Source organism: Notothenia coriiceps, unplaced genomic scaffold (assembly GCF_000735185.1).
Source record: "Notothenia coriiceps isolate Sejong01 unplaced genomic scaffold, NC01 NC01_scaffold00020194, whole genome shotgun sequence".
Taxonomy (NCBI): domain Eukaryota; kingdom Metazoa; phylum Chordata; class Actinopteri; order Perciformes; family Nototheniidae; genus Notothenia; species Notothenia coriiceps.
In genome coordinates, this window is record NW_011352895.1 from 184,051 (window position 1) to 203,589 (window position 19,539).

General features: G+C 40.1%; 2 protein-coding genes across 2 annotated transcripts; both read right to left on the bottom strand.

The window, feature by feature from the left end:
- Positions 1-919: 919 nt before the first annotated feature.
- On the bottom strand, positions 920-2,727 carry LOC104952585 (inter-alpha-trypsin inhibitor heavy chain H3-like). The gene is made up of 6 exons (XM_010779437.1): positions 2,667-2,727; positions 2,320-2,401; positions 1,743-1,847; positions 1,504-1,666; positions 1,199-1,309; positions 920-1,100 (listed from the first exon to the last, which is right to left on the bottom strand). The coding sequence occupies exons 1-6, from the start codon at positions 2,725-2,727 to the stop codon at positions 936-938; spliced, it is 687 nt and encodes a 228-aa protein (XP_010777739.1). The 3' UTR covers positions 920-935.
- Positions 2,728-7,448: 4,721 nt separating this feature from the next.
- LOC104952586 (inter-alpha-trypsin inhibitor heavy chain H3-like) lies at positions 7,449-18,090 on the bottom strand. The gene is made up of 22 exons (XM_010779438.1): positions 17,948-18,090; positions 17,634-17,663; positions 17,497-17,520; positions 16,442-16,596; positions 15,790-15,894; positions 15,101-15,263; positions 14,878-14,988; positions 14,647-14,775; positions 13,836-13,900; positions 13,616-13,684; positions 13,197-13,365; positions 12,515-12,680; positions 12,156-12,340; positions 11,918-12,057; positions 11,234-11,394; positions 11,057-11,083; positions 10,891-10,965; positions 9,397-9,510; positions 9,049-9,250; positions 8,743-8,915; positions 7,953-8,064; positions 7,449-7,830 (listed from the first exon to the last, which is right to left on the bottom strand). The coding sequence occupies exons 1-22, from the start codon at positions 18,059-18,061 to the stop codon at positions 7,692-7,694; spliced, it is 2,628 nt and encodes an 875-aa protein (XP_010777740.1). The 5' UTR covers positions 18,062-18,090; the 3' UTR covers positions 7,449-7,691.
- Between the last annotated feature and the right edge of the window lie 1,449 nt (positions 18,091-19,539).

Here is a 19,539-nt window from a genome sequence, read left to right on the forward strand (position 1 = left end):
ACCCCCTGCAAAGGAGGGGGGCGAGGCACGAGCGTCATGTTACCATGCTGTTACCATGCTGTTACCATGCTGTTACCATGCCACGGTAACCTCTCATTCCCCTGATTGGTGGAGAGTTGCCCATATAGGCGGAGCTCCTCGTTTCTGAAGTCAGAACAATTCCAAATCTGGATCAGATCCGTTGCAGCCCCGTTATTAGAGATTTGGGTACGGAGGAAAAGAGAGAGGGTTGTGTTTTCTGACACTTGGTGAGTTCCCCGACACACCGGGGACACATATTCATGTATAAAAGACGTACAAAAGTGCATTTTGCATGATAGGTCCCCTTTAAAGTGTATTTTAAGAATATTTTTAACCTAATGGATGACAGTTATTTTTGAAGAGGAACTTATGTTGACTTCAGAGCGTCGAGATCCTATGACAAAAACAATAATGTTACCTCGCAAAACCCAGAAGACACTATTCACCAGTAAGTAACATAATAACACTAACAAACTTACCAATTGGGCACAGGTGAACCAGCAACATCTGTATTTTGTGAGGTAAAATTGTTGTTTTTGTCAACAAGTCTCGATTGATATAACGGCCTATGCTTCTCCCTATAGGAGAAAGCTGTTTGACAAGAAGGTAACGCAATATTTTAAAAAAGCAAACACTTAGACTGAAATTGTTTTTTTTGGAGGGATTCTTTTAAAGGGCAAAAGTGTGTTTTGCTGACGCGCTTTTCCAAAACAACATTGCTTTGCTTCTCCTGTTTCTCTAAACGTGGGACGTGATGAATGCAATCTAATGTAGGTAGAATAAGGATAAGTAGTTCATAAAATCTGAACAATCCCTTTAAACCTCATTTAAACATGCTGTAAGCTATCCAAAACTCTATTTAGGCTTTGCTCCTCTAGCTTATAATATTGTGCTTCTTGTAACATAACTGAGTCTTATGTGCTGCTGAAAAGTCTTTGTTGGCTCCTGACCTGAACTTCCCCGAGGCCCTTTTTTCGTTTCACATCGTACTTGATGATGAAATCTCCTTCAATGATGGTGCCTTCACATCCTGGACATTTCTTCTGCTGATCCAGTGTTGGAGAGAAAGAGATGTGTGCCTGAGAGCCAAAAAAAATATATTTCACAACATTATTGGAGACATCATTATTGCTTAAAAAATGCATCATGATGTTCAGAAGCTTAGAAATCTGTCTACCTTTGTGTCTGTGACGGTTTTCTTCACCAGGGGGAGCAGCTCGTTGGAGAGGAAGGTCGCAGTGGTCTCAACAAAAGCAATACCCTGAGGCTCATAGATGTTTGTTACAATCTGTCTCAACACACACACACACACGCACACACACACACACACACACACACACACACACACACACACACACACACACACACACACACACACACACGTTATCACTGAGGCAGATCAAGTGTGGACAGGCAGCTTTCCAGCTCCTCCTGACCAGTATGTTGTTATGAAGTAGAATAGAGGAGGAGATCATGTCCAACCTGGAAGTCCTGCACCGGTTGCTCTGGTTTAACTCGGGTCAGAATCTCATACTGGCCCAGTTTCCTCTGAAGGAGCTCCTCGTAGGTCAGAACGAAAGTCACGCTGCTGTTGGCGGCGATATTGACAGAGACTGAAAACTTCTCCATCTTTCTTCCAGAAGCCCTGTAATGATGGAAGTGTGTTACTTTAATATTCACACAACAACAGGTTCACTGTCAAATGTTTCAGTCCAACATACTTCACCAGTCCAGCAGTCTGTCCAGAGGAAACAGCCTTCTCATATTGTTTCTTAGCTTTCTCTTTCTCCTTTACATCTCCAACGTACATCTGACCATCGATTTCCCTGTGAGGAAGAAAGAGATTGTTAAAAAATATGCTGGAGAAAGTTTTTAGATACCAAACTGTAAACAAAGTCCTGAATGAAAATGTACTTAAAGTATTAAAAGCAGACCATAAAAATCTATTTTACCAATATAAATCATTAAAATAGTAAAAAAGTAATGCAGCAAATTCTATCCAAATATTTGAGAAGCTGGAAATATAAAAAATGACTTCAATCGTTATCAAAATATTAATATATCAAACAAACAATAGATGTGCTTCCTTTTCATAGGTTTTAAAATCTTAATATGTAAAAGTAATAGAAAATGAAGTTATCAAATAATTTAAGGGGAGGAAAAAGCTCGATATTTAATACGGTATTGGAGTAGATAGTGGCATGAGATTAAAAAACAAGTTCTTTCAAATTGTACTAAAACACTACATTTAACCACCATCTGTGTTCACAGTTAAAAGTAAAAAACATTTGGACTGACATGCTGAAGTTGGCGATGAAGGCGGTTTTGGGCAGGTCCACCTCGAAGAAGATTTCCTGGGATTTCCTGGGAGGAGTTAGCTCTGTTCAGAGCCTTGGAGGTCATGACGGTGTGGGCGAAACGTAACGTCACGGTGCAGTCCACCCTCACACTGTACACCTCCACCATCTGAAAGGGGTGAACACAGTTTCAACCTGCCTCAGTTACCGTCATTCTCCATCTGTCCACCAGATGCCCTCAGACTTTCCTACTTCCCTTGTCTGTCCTGCATTAACCTCTTCCCCTCCCCACTTTCCCACTTTCCCTTCTAAGCCCTGCAGTATTAACCCAGCCCTTTTTCTACTCACGCACTGTCACATTGTTCCCTGTCCTTCTCTGTCGGCTCCACTCCTGTTTCACCGGGACCATCATTAAGATCTGTCCATGCTTGCCTCCAACCAGTAAAACCTTCTTTTTTTTCTTGTTTGCCAATAAATCACTAAAACCCTCCTGTCGCCTGGTCTGTCTGCTTTATGGCTCTCACCCCCTTGTTGCAATTTGACACAAAATACCCAAAACCTGTCATGCCAAATATAATACGATGGTATGATGATACTTTAAGTTCAGTTTAAGCCTGAATTTGTTCTTGCACCACAGAAACTCCATTTGCATCATCCACAGGGACACATAAGAAACAATTCATCACATTATAATCACAAGAGAATTTCCCAACCATACATTTGATGTGGGATTTAACTCTGTTTTCAAATAAAGGATTTAAACGTCAGATCAAATGTAAGCTTAAGGGTTGAGTAAAATGCTTTCTAAACAGGAAACAACATCAATAAGTTATTCCCATAACCAATATTAAAAAATGATATCACAGCAAGATCAGAGGCTAAGACAACTGGCAGCTGGTTGTTGTCTCTCTACTGAGTTGTGCATCGGATGTCATGAGAATTATCCCCTTAATGGAAAATTCATATCACAAAACCCAGATAGGTCAATGTTATGTAAACACAATGTGAGATGGAACTTTTGTAGATACGAATAAAAGCTTAGAGGGACAAAAAAACTTCCCGCATGTTTATTGTCTCCAGCAAAGCACAGAGAGGAATACATGCATGCCAATCAGCACTGTGGGGGAAAGAGTGCATGGACATCTGGAAGCAATGAGCTTTATACAAAATGTGGACTTGATTTTTCAGACAGTAACAATGGCACTACTGTGAGATAGAAGCTACCAGTCGCCATGGTCTCATGTGTGTTGCATTATTATATCCAGATTTCACAATGACTTTCCCAGTGATTGAACCTGATACAACTGGTTACTTACATTTGCAGGGTTTGTGCTTCGTTTCTGGAGCGGAAAAAGAGACAAAAATATAATTTATGAGATTATTTTTACAATCAACATTACAGGGTGAAAGAAACATATAAACACAGCTGAGTACTTTATATTATTGCAAGTCATTTTAATTGTAGTACCTTTATTGACCTGGGGCCCATAGCTTCTTTTGTTTCCTAAACAACAAAGTATGACAACATGGTTATTAAGAAAGGAACAGCAGGCTTGGAAATAAACATCCACCTAATAAATGATGGTTTGCTTTCATAAAACCAATACTGCTTCAGTAGACATTTGTCATCTTCTAATCTTCATCATTTCTTATGCTACGAAAGCAAGGTGTGGCAAAATAATCTGATGAAGGATTTAATTAGTGTGGGAAAAGAGTTATGGATCTAAGGTCACGCAAATCACAAACTGGCAGAAATCAACGAGTAACGGCAGGTACACTGGCAGCAACATACTGTAGATAGATAAGTCATCTAACGTTAACGTAATCACATAACAGAGAAGCGTAGTTGCTGAGTGGACACACAAAGAAAGGAGCGGAAGGGCAGGCATCACAATGACACACCTTCTTCTTAATGCACTATTTCTTGTAACTGCATTGATTGGGCAACAGAAACACGTAGTAGAAACATGGTGTTTCATTCAAGTTTTCCCTATTATGTTCAGGTTCATATGTGTGTGTTGTGCTTCTACTGTGACATGTTAATATGATTTAATGTTCATGTTCAAATAACTGACTTTGCTTTGAAAGGAAAAGGTTCAGATGTTACGTTTTTTTTTATGTTCAGCAGTCTGAAGATATGACTTGAAATTAGCCGGAATCTCATTAAAATGTATCTTTTAAAATAGTTATTACGAAAAAAGTAACATCACTCCCCCAATAAAAAAAGACTAAGCTTGGTTTTTTGCAAGTTTTAAATATACTTTCTTTCAGCTGTAAAAGCTTAAGTGTTCCTGGAGATGCTCGCGTCTCTAAAGCTTTGGCATCGTTTGCATTAGATTTCCTGAGGAGCTCTTTCAGGAATGATTGGCAAAGAACCAAATCCACCTATAGCCAAGAAGAAAATACCAACACGCCCTGAGCATATACCATCTTAATTATGTGGCTTGTTGTTTGTTTACCTTTTAGACATTGCCAAACCTCTTCACAACAAAAACACATTCCTTAGAGAAAAGGGGTTTTCATTATTATGACAAGAGATAATGCGCAAAAAGCCAATTTTCTTTGTGGTTAAATAATCATTTAATTCTTCTGGCAATACTTGCTTTGTAAAATGGTTTTCTGTAAATAAGATTCAGCAAATTCAGAAACGTTTAGGTTATGTTTAAATAATCAAATAATTAAATATATTTATTTATGAATCAATCGATTCAAGTTCATTTATATAGCACATAGTGGTCTTTAAGAATATAAAATAAAATAGAAGATGAATCAAACTAAATATAACATAAACATAAGACGTCAGAAGTGTGCAATAATAAGATAAAATCAGATATATAAACATACAAACTTGTACAGTAAAATGACAATAAAAGAAAAAAAGTAAAATGTGATACAAAAAAAGGAAGTCAGTGTGACTGTCGTTCAGAGAGACGAGTCAAACACAGTCCGATGGCCTAAGGCAGAAATGACTTCCTTTGGTGATCTGTTGTGCATCTTGGGGGAATAACCGTAGATGGACATTTCACTTATTATTTTTTGTAAAGGAGTACAGTGGCAGACTCAGGCTGACTGAGGGGCAGGGGCAGAAAAAAGGGGCACCAAAACAAGAGAAGAGTTTGAAGAGTTTACCAGAGGTCATAGCAACGATTATCGGCTATGCCAGAAGGACTGTAGCCTGTTATGAATGTATCAGTGAAATGCACGCTGGTAACATTTCAAAGGTAACACATTTTTAATGAAGCAGCGTGAAGACTGTTGCCACTAGATGATGTTACATGTTGTGAGCATGTCAAATCAAAGAGTCACTTAGGGAACAAGACCATTAATGTCTCCTCCCCATACTATTCATAATGCATCTCAGGATCACTGACTTTCTAAACTCTGATGTTGAAAAACATATCCATTCAATGCAGAAAACTTAATTTTCGTTCACATTCACATGTTCGTTCACATTTTCATAAACCTGCATCTCTGGTATACTAGTTGAACCTGAAATGAACCTGAAATCAGCAAAAATATTAATCCTTTAAGTTTAAGTAAAAATACTGCACACTGGAAATACTCAACTTCAAGTCATGCATTGAAACCAAACACTATTCATGTAAAAGTTAATATAATCAGATAATGTACTTAAAGTCTCAAAAGTAAGCATTGTGTAGTTCCCTGACTGCTATGTTATACTATGATGTGTTGTGTTGTCAGACTTATTAAGGAGAATATAAAATATCTTCTTATGAGATGTTGTGAAGTATAAAGTTGTATGCTAAGAAAATAGTAAAAGTAGCCTGCCTTGATTTGTACCCAAGAAAAGTACTTGCGTAGATTTACTCCAATGATGACAGGACATGGATCACGTAAATAGTAAGGAATAATTCATTACTTTCGATAGTTAAACCTAGAATATTGTTTTTATCGGATCTATTCATGTGTTTTCAAATTGGAAATTCGGGAAATCCAAATAATCCGGAAAAGTTACATCCCTGTATGTTGCTATTTGCACAGCTTTGATAAATATGCCCTCTAAACAGATATTATTTTTTCTATTTTTATTCCTGGGAAAACACTGTTGCTGCAAGGCTACTAGACCTGCAAAACACGCCTCTTTAAAACTGACTTTGTAAACAATACATGGACTCCATCGACTGATCGCGATGGACAACAAAACAGCCATTTGTGCACATGCCAATGGACAAATTATGCACATGCAATTTATTTCAAATACCTGTGTCGGATCATCTCCGCGAGAAACCACCAGAGCTCCTTGAGCCTGAGTTGGGAGAAATATGCAAACACAAACCCACAGCAGCATGACTCTCCACGGTGCAGGCATGGCTGGGAAACAGAGGAGCCTCTGCACTGGCATTGCTGAAAACAAGTGAAGAGGGAATTCGAGGTATGTGGGAATCAAGACTTCCCACAATACTTTTTACTCCACCCACCCACGCAACTCAGGAGGAGGGACCCCTCAGTAGTGTGGTGTTATTGAGTGTGTGCGCGTCAGTGCTTCCCGTAAAAAGGCCTACAAGTGCATGTGCGGGAAACTCATCAACTCAAAATATACAAATCTAGTCAAGACTTGTTTAGCCAGTGGGAGTTCTTACGTCTGTTTACATGTGTTCACTACAAGCTTAAAGGGCATGTGAATAGATTTATGCATTTCTTCTACATTATACAAATATATTGACCATAAGTCTTACAATTATCGCTGTACATGTTGGTATTCTTTAGGTTGAATTAGGACATTTAGACTTTTTTTAAATGAAGAAAGGTTTCAACAATTTGTCCCCCGCTAAGGTAACGTTTATATAAAGGATGTGGTTTTGGAGTCCCACATTAGACCTCACATGAACTGTTACAGAGCTTTTTCTCAGAGTTGCGCCGCCTGGAAACAATTTGGATCTCACTAAACATCCTGAGAGATCCTGATACAGCAAACATTTAAAATACAATACAAAAAGCAGGGTGCACCAGTGTGGAACGTTCGGATTTTAGGCTTTGCAGACCATTTACATGCACATAAACCTATCACTCTACAGTAAAACTATCACACATTTTCAAAGAGATCTTTTGAAAAACAGAAAAGGATATAAAGAAATCCAGCTCTAGTGAATCATTAAGAAAAGTGTCCCATTGTTTTCAGTACAATTTATTTCTGAGGTTTATCCCACCTCACACTTTTTTGGGATAGTGTCCATTTTTATAAGACCCGGAATTGCACTGATAGAAACTGTGAAACTGTCAATATAATGCTGTGAATGAAGTCTGTTTGCCCAAGGGAACAAGATGTTGGGTCATTCATGGTGTAAAACAGGCATATTTGTTATTGTATGAACTATTATTTATTTGATGGACATTGTGTAGCCTAACCTGTTTTTATACAGTTTTAAAAAGGCCTGAAACAACGTAGTCTGTTGCATCTCCATCGATGAGGCCTGTTCCGTTACTGTGAACGAACCAGCAGGGAACATTTTCTCCATTCTTCACATCCTTCCTAAAGTCTCTCTGCCAGCCTCTGTGGACAGAAATGTACACCAAATGATATCTTAACTGCATGTACAAAGCAACATCGATGTATTCATTTTCAAAACAATCTCCCCCACTGAGATGAGGCGTGTGTTAATGCATGCAGCGTACCTGGTCACATTGAGCTCCCGGCCTTTCACATACATGGTGGCGTCCGGTTTCTCTGGGACCTCACTCGGACGCAGCTCGGACACCTCATATTCAATCCCATGGTAGAACTGACCTGCAAGACAAATCAGAATTTCAAGTAAATATCATTTTAAAATAAACACATTTTGGCCCTGTATCCCACCCCCCACAAAAACAAAAACCCACAAGTCCTTTGATAAACTGTACCAATTTAAGCCACTTTAATGTCTTTCACTGACCTTCTTATATTCTATGATATTCTTCCGGTTGCAGGATAAGGTACAATTCTACCTGAGCTGGCACTGCAATGTGCAACCTTTACATTTTGATCATTATTATGCATGTGCACCATATTACATTACATTACATGTTACTTGTTAGACGCTTTTATCCAAAGCAACGTACATACTCAATACTGTGGGCAATCCCCACAGGAGCAATTTAGGGTGAAGTGTCTCAGGGACACAACGACATGCTGACTGCAGTGGGGTTAGAACCTGTGCTCCCCTGATCCAAACACCAATGCACTAGTCCACTGCGCCAAACGTTTACCATATCAGACCAATCATAAAACACAGCGACACATATTCTGAAAACGTATCCATGGGCTGACTGATTTGGTGTCAATTTATCTTATCATTATCTTTTTTATATTTTGTCTGCTCTGAGGAGAAACCAAAGTATGTTCAGAAATGCAATACCCATCACTTATCTTGACCTGGTATTAAACTATAAACCATGCATCTATTCTCTGATGTGTTTCATGTTGTACCTAACAGGCCGTGAACGACAGGGGACAGGAGGTGGCTGTCCAGGGTGTAGAAACCCAAGTAGTCCCGATGATACGGATGCTTCGCCCACACTTTGTGGAGCAGGACGACAAACTTGACCGAATCCTTTAGAGTCACCGTTAGGCTGCGATCCTTGGTCAAGAGAAGATCCACACTGGCGGAGAAATAAGGGGAGAGGGGTTGCCAGTTATTCCTCCTAAACCGGATGGTATACTTCATTTAACTCATGAAGGAGGATAGTTCTCTTTCACTGAAGGAGAACAAAATGTGATGGTGCAGACTCTTACTTGGTTCCTTTGACAGAAGCTGTATCAGACCACAGCAGTTTGACCCGTTTGCCATCCTGGAGCACCACGATGTCCTGAGTGCTCACCTCCAGCCTTACCCCCAGAGACTGGTGGACGATGCCAAAACGCCAAAAGTAGGTGTTAATTTGACCATCAGGGGGAATCATCTTCTCTCCGATGGTCTCACCATTGACCAAAATACCTGAGGAAAAAACGAGGATTGAAGCACTTGTTTTTCAAATGCAGATTTACTTCAACATTTATGAAAAGAGAAAAAGAAGATCTACAGAGAATATTTATAGTAATGGTGTTTAAAAGTGATGATGATTATCAGGACTTAGGGCGGACCTGGTATTGGGTCTCTGACCAGGTTGAAAATGGTTCCTGGTTTGTTGTTAATGTTGAAGCACAGCGCGTCGTCCCTTTCAGGAAGCTCAATCAAGAAATGAGGATCTCCATCCACTGTAAGGGACAACAGAGTTTAAAGATACCAGTAATAAACAAAAATGCTAGTTTACAGCTATGCTAGCAGCTCAGTGAGGCTGTACAAAGGCACAGCAGTGCATTGAGCTAAATGCTAATAGCTGCATGCTAACATGGTCACAATCACAATAGGCTGCTAACATTTTATGTTATATGTTAAGCTGTAATGTTTAGCCTATCATTTTGACCATTTCAGTTAAGCAAGTTAGCATGCTAATATTAGCTTGTTAACGATAAACACAATACTCAAAATAATGATAAGATATCTCATTGCAAGCGTAAAGGTTTTGGCCTGATAGTGGCACTAAATGAAAAGTCAGCCATTAGCCGTACTTTGCCGTACTCAGTTCCCAGCACTTAGTACCCACCCCCCATGGAACTAAGTACAGATCGCGTTCACACCGGAATAAGCCCCTGAGGGAAGATTACGCGAATGAAGCCGCTGACGTCACTTCTTCTGCTTTGGGTTTACTGGCAGGCAGCAAACAACTTCAAGGCGTATACTGTCACCCGAAGTCCCCGGCCGGAAGTACCCGGAGTTGGCGAAGCCTTCTGAGTAAATCGCCAGAACACCGACACCTCCTGACCACTCCACCGCTCCCATGTTTTTTTTTGTGTTGCCATAAGTTATTCTCTCTCCGTTGGTGCGGGGCAAATGCAAATGCTAATGCTAATAATGCTAATGCCAGCAAATACAATGGCGGCTTCACAAAACTTTTCCGAGTTTTACGGGGCGTGGTTTGCAATCAGAAATTTGAGCTTTTTTCTCCCCAGGAAAGTACCTGCTCTCTAGCAGGCCCAGGAACTATCGGAACTAAAAGGGAAAAGTACGGGGAAAAGTACTCCGGTGTGAAAGCGCCTATTAAAGGTAGGGTAGGTAATTCACTTCAGAAGCACTTTTTGTTATATTCCATGGAATGCTCTTAACATCCCGATAGCAATGAATAAATTAAATGCTTTGACAATCTACAAATATTTCATCTGTGGAAGCCTTGGCTGTAAAAAGCAAGTCCAATTATCTGCCCCGATCCGCGGCAGATAATTGGATGGCCTACCTGCCTGTCAGCCTTCCATCTGTGCACAAACTTATCTCGTGCCCTCATTGGTCATGTGTGCGTAAGGAAGTCTGAAGGAATGGGCAGATTTTTTTCGGTTGTGTACTTTCAAATTCTAGCTTACTCAAGCTGGTTTCTCCACTCTTACCTACCCTACCTTTAACAAAGATATCATCCTCTGAGGACAATAATGTTTTTCCAGAATGTATTGTCAATTTATTTAATAGTTTTGAATATAGACTAACAGACAGACTGACATTGGCATCCCAAGATCTGCAGCTGCCATTGCTACAAATGTACTTACCTAAATATGTGGGTGCTGAATGGTAATAATTTGAAACAGGTAGGAGGGCTGCAACCTGTGAATATTGTTGATATCCTAGAGACAGTAACAAAAAAAAGTTTTAAATCAATAGCCTACAGTGAATTCACTTAAGTCAATGAATATAATGTTATAAATACTGCCTTACCAACTCGTTCTTCCTTTTGTCTTTGCTCTGTCAAAAATTCACATTTCAAACACAATGAGTAAAGACTAATAGTCAGTGATGCTTGAGAATGATTTAAGGTCATGTTTTGTTTGTAGATTCCTAGCAGCCATGTGAGGTTGGCCTATCACATTTGAAACCCTGTTTTCCCCACCTTACCCTCAGTCAGTTTATCTGCAATGAAAGGGCTGTCTGGTCCATCCTCAGTGTCAGGCTTGGTGACCACCATGGAGGTGAGAGGCGTGACGAAGCTGTATTGCAGAGACATGTCCAGCGCCTTGGCACTGGCGTTGGATTTCTCCTCTGGGGTACCACTCTTGCTGCAAGACGGAAAATATAGTAAAGTTCACACTGCATTCAGAATAGCAACATGGTAAGTGGACTGTATTTATATAGCACTTTATTCAGTCTTTACGACTCATTAAAGTGTGTTACATATACAAGTCTTCATTCACCCATGCAATCCCATTCATACTGAGGCTGTCATGCAAGGTACCACCTGCTCAAGGAAGCGGACGTCACATTGCAGGTCTCCCTTGAAAAAGAGATCTATGGTCTCAAGGGACCAATCTGATTAAATAAAGGTTTGAAATGATATGAAATGAAACTCACACACCGTAGTCAAGTAATTATCTTGCCAAAGGATACATCGACATCTAACTGCAAGGGCTGGGATCTAACCCAAAACCTTCCAAAAGCACGACCTCACTGAAATGTACACAAGCTCTCACACAACACAGACAAAGTATCAATAACAAAAAATGTCATGAGACTAATGGTAAATAAAGGTTCAAAAGCTAAAGTGATTCAGGTCTCAGTTTGAGTGAATTGACTCAAACAGACCTTGTCTCCAGTAGCTGCTGGATGGTGAGGTAGGCCCACAGACGCTCTGTGAAATCCCCAAAGATGTACTCCTCATCTGGGTACAACACGTCCCAATCCTCAACACTGGCCTGGCCCTGCACTTTAAAGTCCTCATCAAACTAGAAGCAGGAGAAATCATATTAAAAGTAATAAATAGGTAATAAACGCACAACATCTTTCCAGTGTCTCTAAATGTCCAACATTTCCTTCTCCTCACCCCCTGAGCGAATACTTCCACCATGAAGTTGTCCAGGTCGTTGTCGGTGAGTCGACCTGCCACCACGATCTCTGAGCCGTTAAACAGCTGGCTGTAGCTGTAGTGGTTAGCGTCAGGTGAGTCCGCACTGCGTTCCTCAGGATAACGCAGGTCCCGACCGTCCAAGAGCAGGAAGGGCGGCCCACCTCATTCATAGAAACCTGCAACAAATGTGTCATCTCATTAGATGTATCTAGACTTTGCTAGCCCCCCTGCCTCCCCATTTCATCTCCCGACCTTGGGCCGGTCACAAACCTGACACTAATAACCGTCAGGCCGTGTTGGGTTACAATGAACTTCAATCTGGAGTCAGCCCCTACTTTTGGCCCCCTTTCCTGCTCTGGTCCCAGGACCCTTTCGAGGGGTCTCCCGTCTGGAGTCTTTTGGAGGTCCTTCGGAGTCCTCCGCAAAAACATCCAAGACCACATGGCAAGGAGACGCCAAGGCCAGGCTACCAAGCAGCCCGAGCCCCAGCCTACCCTGCTTCTGGATACCGAGAACTTTATCAGTTGAAACAGTTTTATAATAAAGCTGGTTACCCCCGATTTCCCGCTGGGTTTCCCGCCGTGGTTCATTTGGTTCTCAGCTTCGTTCGAGCGCAATGCTGTAGGGCTATTTTGTTTATATGACAATAAAAACCTTTTGAATCTTCACAAGAACGTGCATTACGGCTCAAACGTGTCTTTATAGATGCGTGAGCCTGTACCCTGGAGTTGTATCGGCTGCATCCCGAACGCCTCATAAGATTCCTGCGGGCACATTCCCTTGTATTTGTTTTGCTCATCACCATCCAAAAAGGAAGGAGTATTCCCCCACATCTTACATCCGAATCCAAGACAGAAACAGGAGACATGTTTCGCCTCCCATATGGGCAGAGTGCAGCATTTTTCTTGGATGTTCCCAATGTTAGACTCTCCTCGCAACGTAGATAAAACAGTGCAGAGTTGAATGCTGAAATACAAGTAACATCAATTAAATGTGTAAAACACAATACATCAGTACTATCCTATGCACACCAAATCTGCACGCTCCACACCCAGCGTTTGGCATCCCATCAGTGATTAAAATAATCATGATTCGATGCTCCTCTCCTGGGAGTTTCTCCTCCTGCCTGTCTTTGGCCAGCCATGTTTCACCCCTCTCCAACACTGCATCGCTTGAATATTGGTTACTAGAAAAAAACACAAGAAAATTGTAAAAAATGTAAAAAAGTATGCCAGCGGTGTGTTCACTATTTATTGGAGTTACAAAGGAAATTGTAAGCTTATAAGCTAGTGTCCATTCTTGTATTGTTGTTTTCTATTTACACTCGCGCCCGTCCACTATCCCCCTGCTACATATTTCATCGCTTTCATCCAGGTTTTTCCTTGGTTGCTTTTGGTCAGTGACTGCTTCCCGAAGAGTTGATTGAGTCATCAAACTGGGGATGACGGCAGAAGTGGTCGTCCTCGTGGAGGTCTTTGAGGATGGCCAGCATAGCTTCCCCGTGTCTATAAAGTGGAATTGTAACGTCAAGGGGGCAAATTTAAGAGCATGTGGCCATTCAAATATCGAAAGACATTGACAATAATGAACAGTAATCACCTGTCCCCATCTTTGTTCCATACATTGATCCACCCTCTTGTCAATCAAAAGCTCAACGTTCTATCTCTGGGACTCTTGGGCGTCGGGGGGAAGAGAAGTGCACAAAGTATCCGTTCACAAATCTGAAGAAGGAGAATCAATCAAAGAGCAGANGAAGTGCACTCATAAGAGTGACAAGGCAAGATAAGAATTAGTATATATATATATATATATATATATATATATCTCATTGACTCATTTTATACCGAAACCCTGAGAGGAAAATGATTAAAAAAATCTGGTGATCCTTTTTTCAAATCTAATTTTGGAAAACACGTGGAAAAAGGTCAAGGCCTTTTTTTTACATGTGCATACGTGTATTTTGTTTGTTCTCTTAAACCAAATGTGATACATAATTGTGGTTGACACACATTTTAAGACAAAAGACATACACAATCTCAACTACCCCATCTTATTTAGAACATGAGGTAGTGGTGATTTTGTAAGCCTCTTAGGGCCAATATAATGTTCCCTACTTGTTTTCATAGAGCAAAAGTAAAGAATAAACAAGCAAAAACATATTTTTACCTCACAAAGAGAGGAAAGAATTTTCTCACTTTCATCTCAGGGCTGCGTAATTCATGTTGTTGGGCAACAGATTCATGCATTAATTTAAATTGTGCAATTCAGCCTTCAGGCCCCATGCAACACGGACTGATGCAATATTGTGCAATAGAGACACATACATTAATATAATATCACAACACCTTAATATGTTTACTTAGCGTTCAAAATGTTGCCACTCTTTTTTCTATATTTAATATGTTTACTCTTATTATTGTTTTCTGCTAATTCACTTTTACATAGAACAATATTTCTGACAGCTGACCTGAATGTCCCACTGGCTCTTTGCTCGGTTCACGTCATACGTGACGAGAAAATCTCCGTCGATGAGAGTTCCTTCACAATCTGGACACTTCCTCTGTTCCTCCATAGTTGGTGAGAAAGAGATGTGGGCCTGAACATGGGAACAAATACAACCAATTTAGCTTACCTCTAAATCTTTGGAAGAAGTTAGAGTAGCATCAGAGACAACTTCTTTCGAGGTCTGTGGTCGTACCTTATTGTCGGTGACGCGTTTATCCACCAGGGGGAGCAACTCATTGGAGAGGAAGGTTGCATGGGCATCCACAAAAGAAATACCCTTAGGCTCATAGATGTTGGTCACAATCTGTCTCCACACAGGCAAACACAGAAACAGACATTGTTTGTAAGGTAAGCCACTCATTTACTATATTTGAAATCTTAAAGAGACAGTGAAGTGAACATGAAAATGGACTCACCTGAAACTCCTGGACCCGTTGTTTGGGTTTAACTCGGGTCAGAATCTCATACCGGCCCAGCTTCCTCTGAAGGAGCTCCTCGTAGGTCAGAATGAACGTCACGTTACTTTCAGCTGCGATGTTGACAGACACTGAAAACTTCTCCATCTTTCTTCCTGAAGCCCTGTAATGACCCAGACATCATTGACAGCCTATAATGTTAACCCATGCTACAGTACACAAATACAGCATGATCATTTTGAAATGTATTTTATTCTGGGTTTATGCAATAAGTAGATTGATTTAAGTACTATACTTAAGTACAAATATGAGGAACCTGTACTTTACCTTGGGCAATTCCTTTTCCTGCTACACATACATTTACTCCACAATTCAGAGGTAAGGTTGACGACTATAAGGTTAAAACATATGCTCCATGTTTACCTGCTACAACAAACAAAATAATGCAACAATAATTATAATACATTATTTTGAATTTGGCCATTCTGCATATTGAGTACTTTTTGTACTTTAAGTATGGGCTGATGCTAAAACTTCTGTAATTTTACCTAAGTAACATTTTGAATGCAGGACTTGTACTTGTAATAGTATTTCTACACTGTTGCAGTTTTATCTTTTACTTAAGAACAAGATCTAAGTACTTCTTCCACGTCTGGGTTTTTATGTGTTGTTCATCTTGATTGACTCACTTCACCAGTCCAGCAGTCTGTCCAGAGGAAACAGCCTTCTCATATTGTTTCTTAGCTTTCTCTTTCTCCTTTATATCGCCAACGTACATCTGACCATCGATTTCCCTGTGAGGAAGAAAGATAGAGAACAAAGTCAACTGACCATTAAGAAAAAAACATCTTAAAAGGGCCCTTTATGTTTTTGGGGGGTTTTCCCTGTCCTGTAGTGTGTTATAGAGGTTTGGTGCATGTCAATGGTCTGCAAAGGAAAAAATCCCAAAGTTGCCCGAAACTCCTCCTTTGGATTCCTTTGTTTACTTCTGTAATATAGTTAGATCAATATATTTAACACTTGTGCTTCTATTGGGTAGCGCTCCAACACATTGTACGTGATAGGCTAAGGGACGGGACATCTCTGAGCGGTTGACCAATCACAACAGAGCCGGCCAGCTAACCAATCAGAGCAGACTGGGCTCTGGTTTCAGACAGAAGGTGAAAAGAGGTGCAGCAGCAGGCAGCGTGAGAGAAACAAAGACATGTTTGAACATTAAAGTATATAAACATGTCACAGTAGAGGCACAACATACAAATATGAACATAATAGGAGGAAGCAGGGATAAATACTGCAACACAGAAATGGTCATAATGCAAGTGTGAGTGGAGACAGACTGACATGCTGAAGTTGGCGATGAAGGCGGTTTTGGGCAGGTCCACCTCGAAGAAGATTTCCTGGGAGGAGTTAGCTCTGTTCAGAGCCTTGGAGGTCATGACAGTGTGGGCGAAACGAGACGTCACGGTGCAGTCCACCCTCACACTGTACACCTCCACCTGAGACAGACAGACAGAGAGGGAGGGAGTTTAAGGTGAAGTTGAAACGCCAGTGAATAAGGAGAGCACTTCACACATAGCATTTTTTATACAGTCAATTACTCCAATACTGTTTTTTCAGCTATGGGTCCAGACCACAGCATGACACCCTGATTGGTGCCAAAGAAAATGTTTGGAGAACATTATGTCACTGATTCCACTTTGGGAGTGTGTGTGAGTCAACCTGGGTGCTGCATACTCTACAGGGATAGTGTTGATATTTGAAAACTAAACTCCTTTTCAGTGAGTTTAGTTTTTTTATAATAATTTTTGGTTGATTGTAAGGAACATATTGAAACTATATGAGCACATTTATTGTTAATTGCCAATGCTTCCTTCAAGCTGTCGCTATGTGTAACCTGCTTGTATATTTATTTTCTAAACTCAAGTATTTTATTTCCTCTGCTTTTGATTTTGTACAGCATCATATGTTTTATTCGAGATTTTCTTCTTATATTCATTTATAATATAAGATAAGATAGGATAAGATTGACTTCATTCATCCCAAATTGGGATTTTTTTTACAGGTGTTACACATGCATTACAAATATAATAAATTGTAATAATAAACATGTAGAAGAAAAAAAGAATAAGAAACAATAAATATATATATATATATATATATATATCAGCAGTAGAAATGATATATGTCAATATATGTAACCAGCGAGGTAGTGTGGGTGCAGTATAGTAACATTATTATTATTATTTTTTTTTTATTTAGACATTGTGTATGTGCATGTGTTAATAAGGTTGCTAAGCCGTTGTATACCGTCTTTACAGCAGTACATTAAGTTATATTGAACTGAATATGTATCTTTATCAGTATTAGTATTAACAGAGAATCAAACATTTTCTTACCATGTCCTCACTTGTACTTCTTTTCTGGAACAAAAAAACAAACAGAGAAAAAATGTGATTATTTATCCAACTTTTGCACAATGTTTTCACCATATTATGAAAGGGCTTTCTGTCTCTAAACAGTTTCTGAAAAGTACCTGCAGTGATTTGGCAGCGCCTCTTGGCTCCTGAAATACAAATATGCCTGGGTGAACCAACATGGTGCCAGAATATAAGGACCAGTTCATCAGAAATACATTATATTAATTGTCATACATACAAATACAAAGATACATTAGAATGTTAGTAAAACCAAGGATTTCCAAAGTAGCAGTGTTGGTGATAAAGAGATTACTCATAAGAAAACCGATTAGTGACAAAATAATGAACCAGCTGATGAACTAATAGCTTCTGTGTGAAAACAATGTAATTTAAGATAAATTCAGAGTACAAAAAAGTTACTAAAAGTTACCTGCAGAGCTACTTTGTCTCCAGAAATGACCAGAGCCCCCCGGACCAGGCCGGGCGGCCCCAGGCAGGCGCTGCCCCACAGCAGCAGCAGTCCAACACCCTGCAGTCCAGACATGACCAAACGTCCACTGAACAGCAGCTTCACTGCTGAGAATAAAGCTCCCTGTCCAGGGGGAGGTACAAAGTGTGTGTGTGTGTGTGTGTGTGTGTGTGTGTGTGTGTGTGTGTGTGTGTGTGTGTGTGGAGAGTATTGACCAACCGACCTGGGCTCAATGTGCAGGAGGCCCGGACACCAAAAAAATCAGTGAATGTTGACCTGTGTGTGGGAGAGCAACTCCTTCTGGAGGAACATTAGGGATTTTAGCCTTTGCAGAACATTCACATGCAAGAAAACCTATATAACATACTACAGGAATGGGAAACCCCCAAAAGCATAAAAAGAACCCCTTTAAGTTAAGCCCCGAGCCTGTTTTTCAGGTCTCAGACTCGAAAATGACATTCCCAGAAAAATTACCATATCTTCCCTTCTAAAAGGGTTAAATTAATAATCTTTTTTCTCAAAGCAAGGTTACATCTGTGAGTTGGATGTAGAAGTGTCAGAATCAATATAGATGTTTTTATTTTAAAGCAAATTGAGATTGAACACAGTAAAAAAAATGTAAATGATTGTGTCCGTCCAAAAGCAATTACTTATAGTCATCCTTGAATGATGGGATGGTAGACTAAAAGCTTTAGGAATCCAAACTACAACATATAATAAGTACCCTGTATCAAGATTGATGCAAAACAAGTGAAATTTGACCTTTTTAGAGAGATTTAGCAAAAAAACAAACACTTCTGGGGTCATTTGGGTGGATTTTCCATATCTCTGACCCCCCTTGGTCGATGTTGACGATTGACATCTCTTTCTAACCGTCAGAGCCAATGGAATCGAGGGGAACTCCCACATACACACACATGTTAACTAATAAGGAGTGAGAGTGACGCATAGCCAAAACCGGAAGCTGGGATAACTCTGGTGGCTACCATTAGCAGCTAACTTTTACTCTCCGATTCTTACATAAAAATTGAATTATGGATTATAAATATTTTTTTCAAAGCGACAGACACATTATCAACCTATGGATTAACCGATTCAGCCGCGATTTTTCTCGCTTTAATGCCATTGAACACGTCTTTTGATCAGATTGACAGCTACGGTGAGACGATCTCCCATAAAAGCTCCGTAAAGGTACGTGTTGTGATTTGTCTGTTTGCTTCCCCTGTTGCGAGTTCTGATCGCTCAGTGATGATACTATACCTATATAATCTGTGGAACCTCAGTTTTAATCGGATATCTTGTATGTGCAGTTACGATAAGTAATAAGGGTATCTTTTATCTTGAGTTCTGTGCCAAAGTGCGTTAGCATTTTTCGCTCAGGGGTCATTTAGATGCTTCTTATGAGACTTGTGTTTTGTTTTGGTAAAAATGGTTTGTATCGTCAGTTAGCTGAGATTCTTCCCGTTAATCTGGTATAACACATTAATAGGTTCTTAAATATTAAGATCCCCTGAGACACAGTGTCGTGAAAAAAAAAAAAGACCCGCCGAAGG

Bases quoted from the DNA above. Each gene is read 5' to 3' on its own strand.
- LOC104952585 (XM_010779437.1), bottom strand. From the start codon at position 2,727: ATGGTCCCGGTGAAACAGGAGTGGAGCCGACAGAGAAGGACAGGGAAC. The intron at 2,402-2,666 runs GTGAGTAGAAAA...GGCTCTGAACAG, and splicing joins AGGGAACAATGTGACAGTGC to AGCTAACTCCTCCCAGGAAA. The intron at 1,848-2,319 runs GTCAGTCCAAAT...TCTTCCTCACAG, and splicing joins TTCATCGCCAACTTCAGCAT to GGAAATCGATGGTCAGATGT.
- LOC104952586 (XM_010779438.1), bottom strand. From the start codon at position 18,061: ATGTCTGGACTGCAGGGTGTTGGACTGCTGCTGCTGTGGGGCAGCGCC. The intron at 14,989-15,100 runs GTGAGTCCATTT...GTGTGGAGACAG, and splicing joins AACGGGTCCAGGAGTTTCAG to ATTGTGACCAACATCTATGA. The intron at 13,685-13,835 runs GTTGAGCTTTTG...TCCACTTTATAG, and splicing joins AAGAGTCCCAGAGATAGAAC to ACACGGGGAAGCTATGCTGG.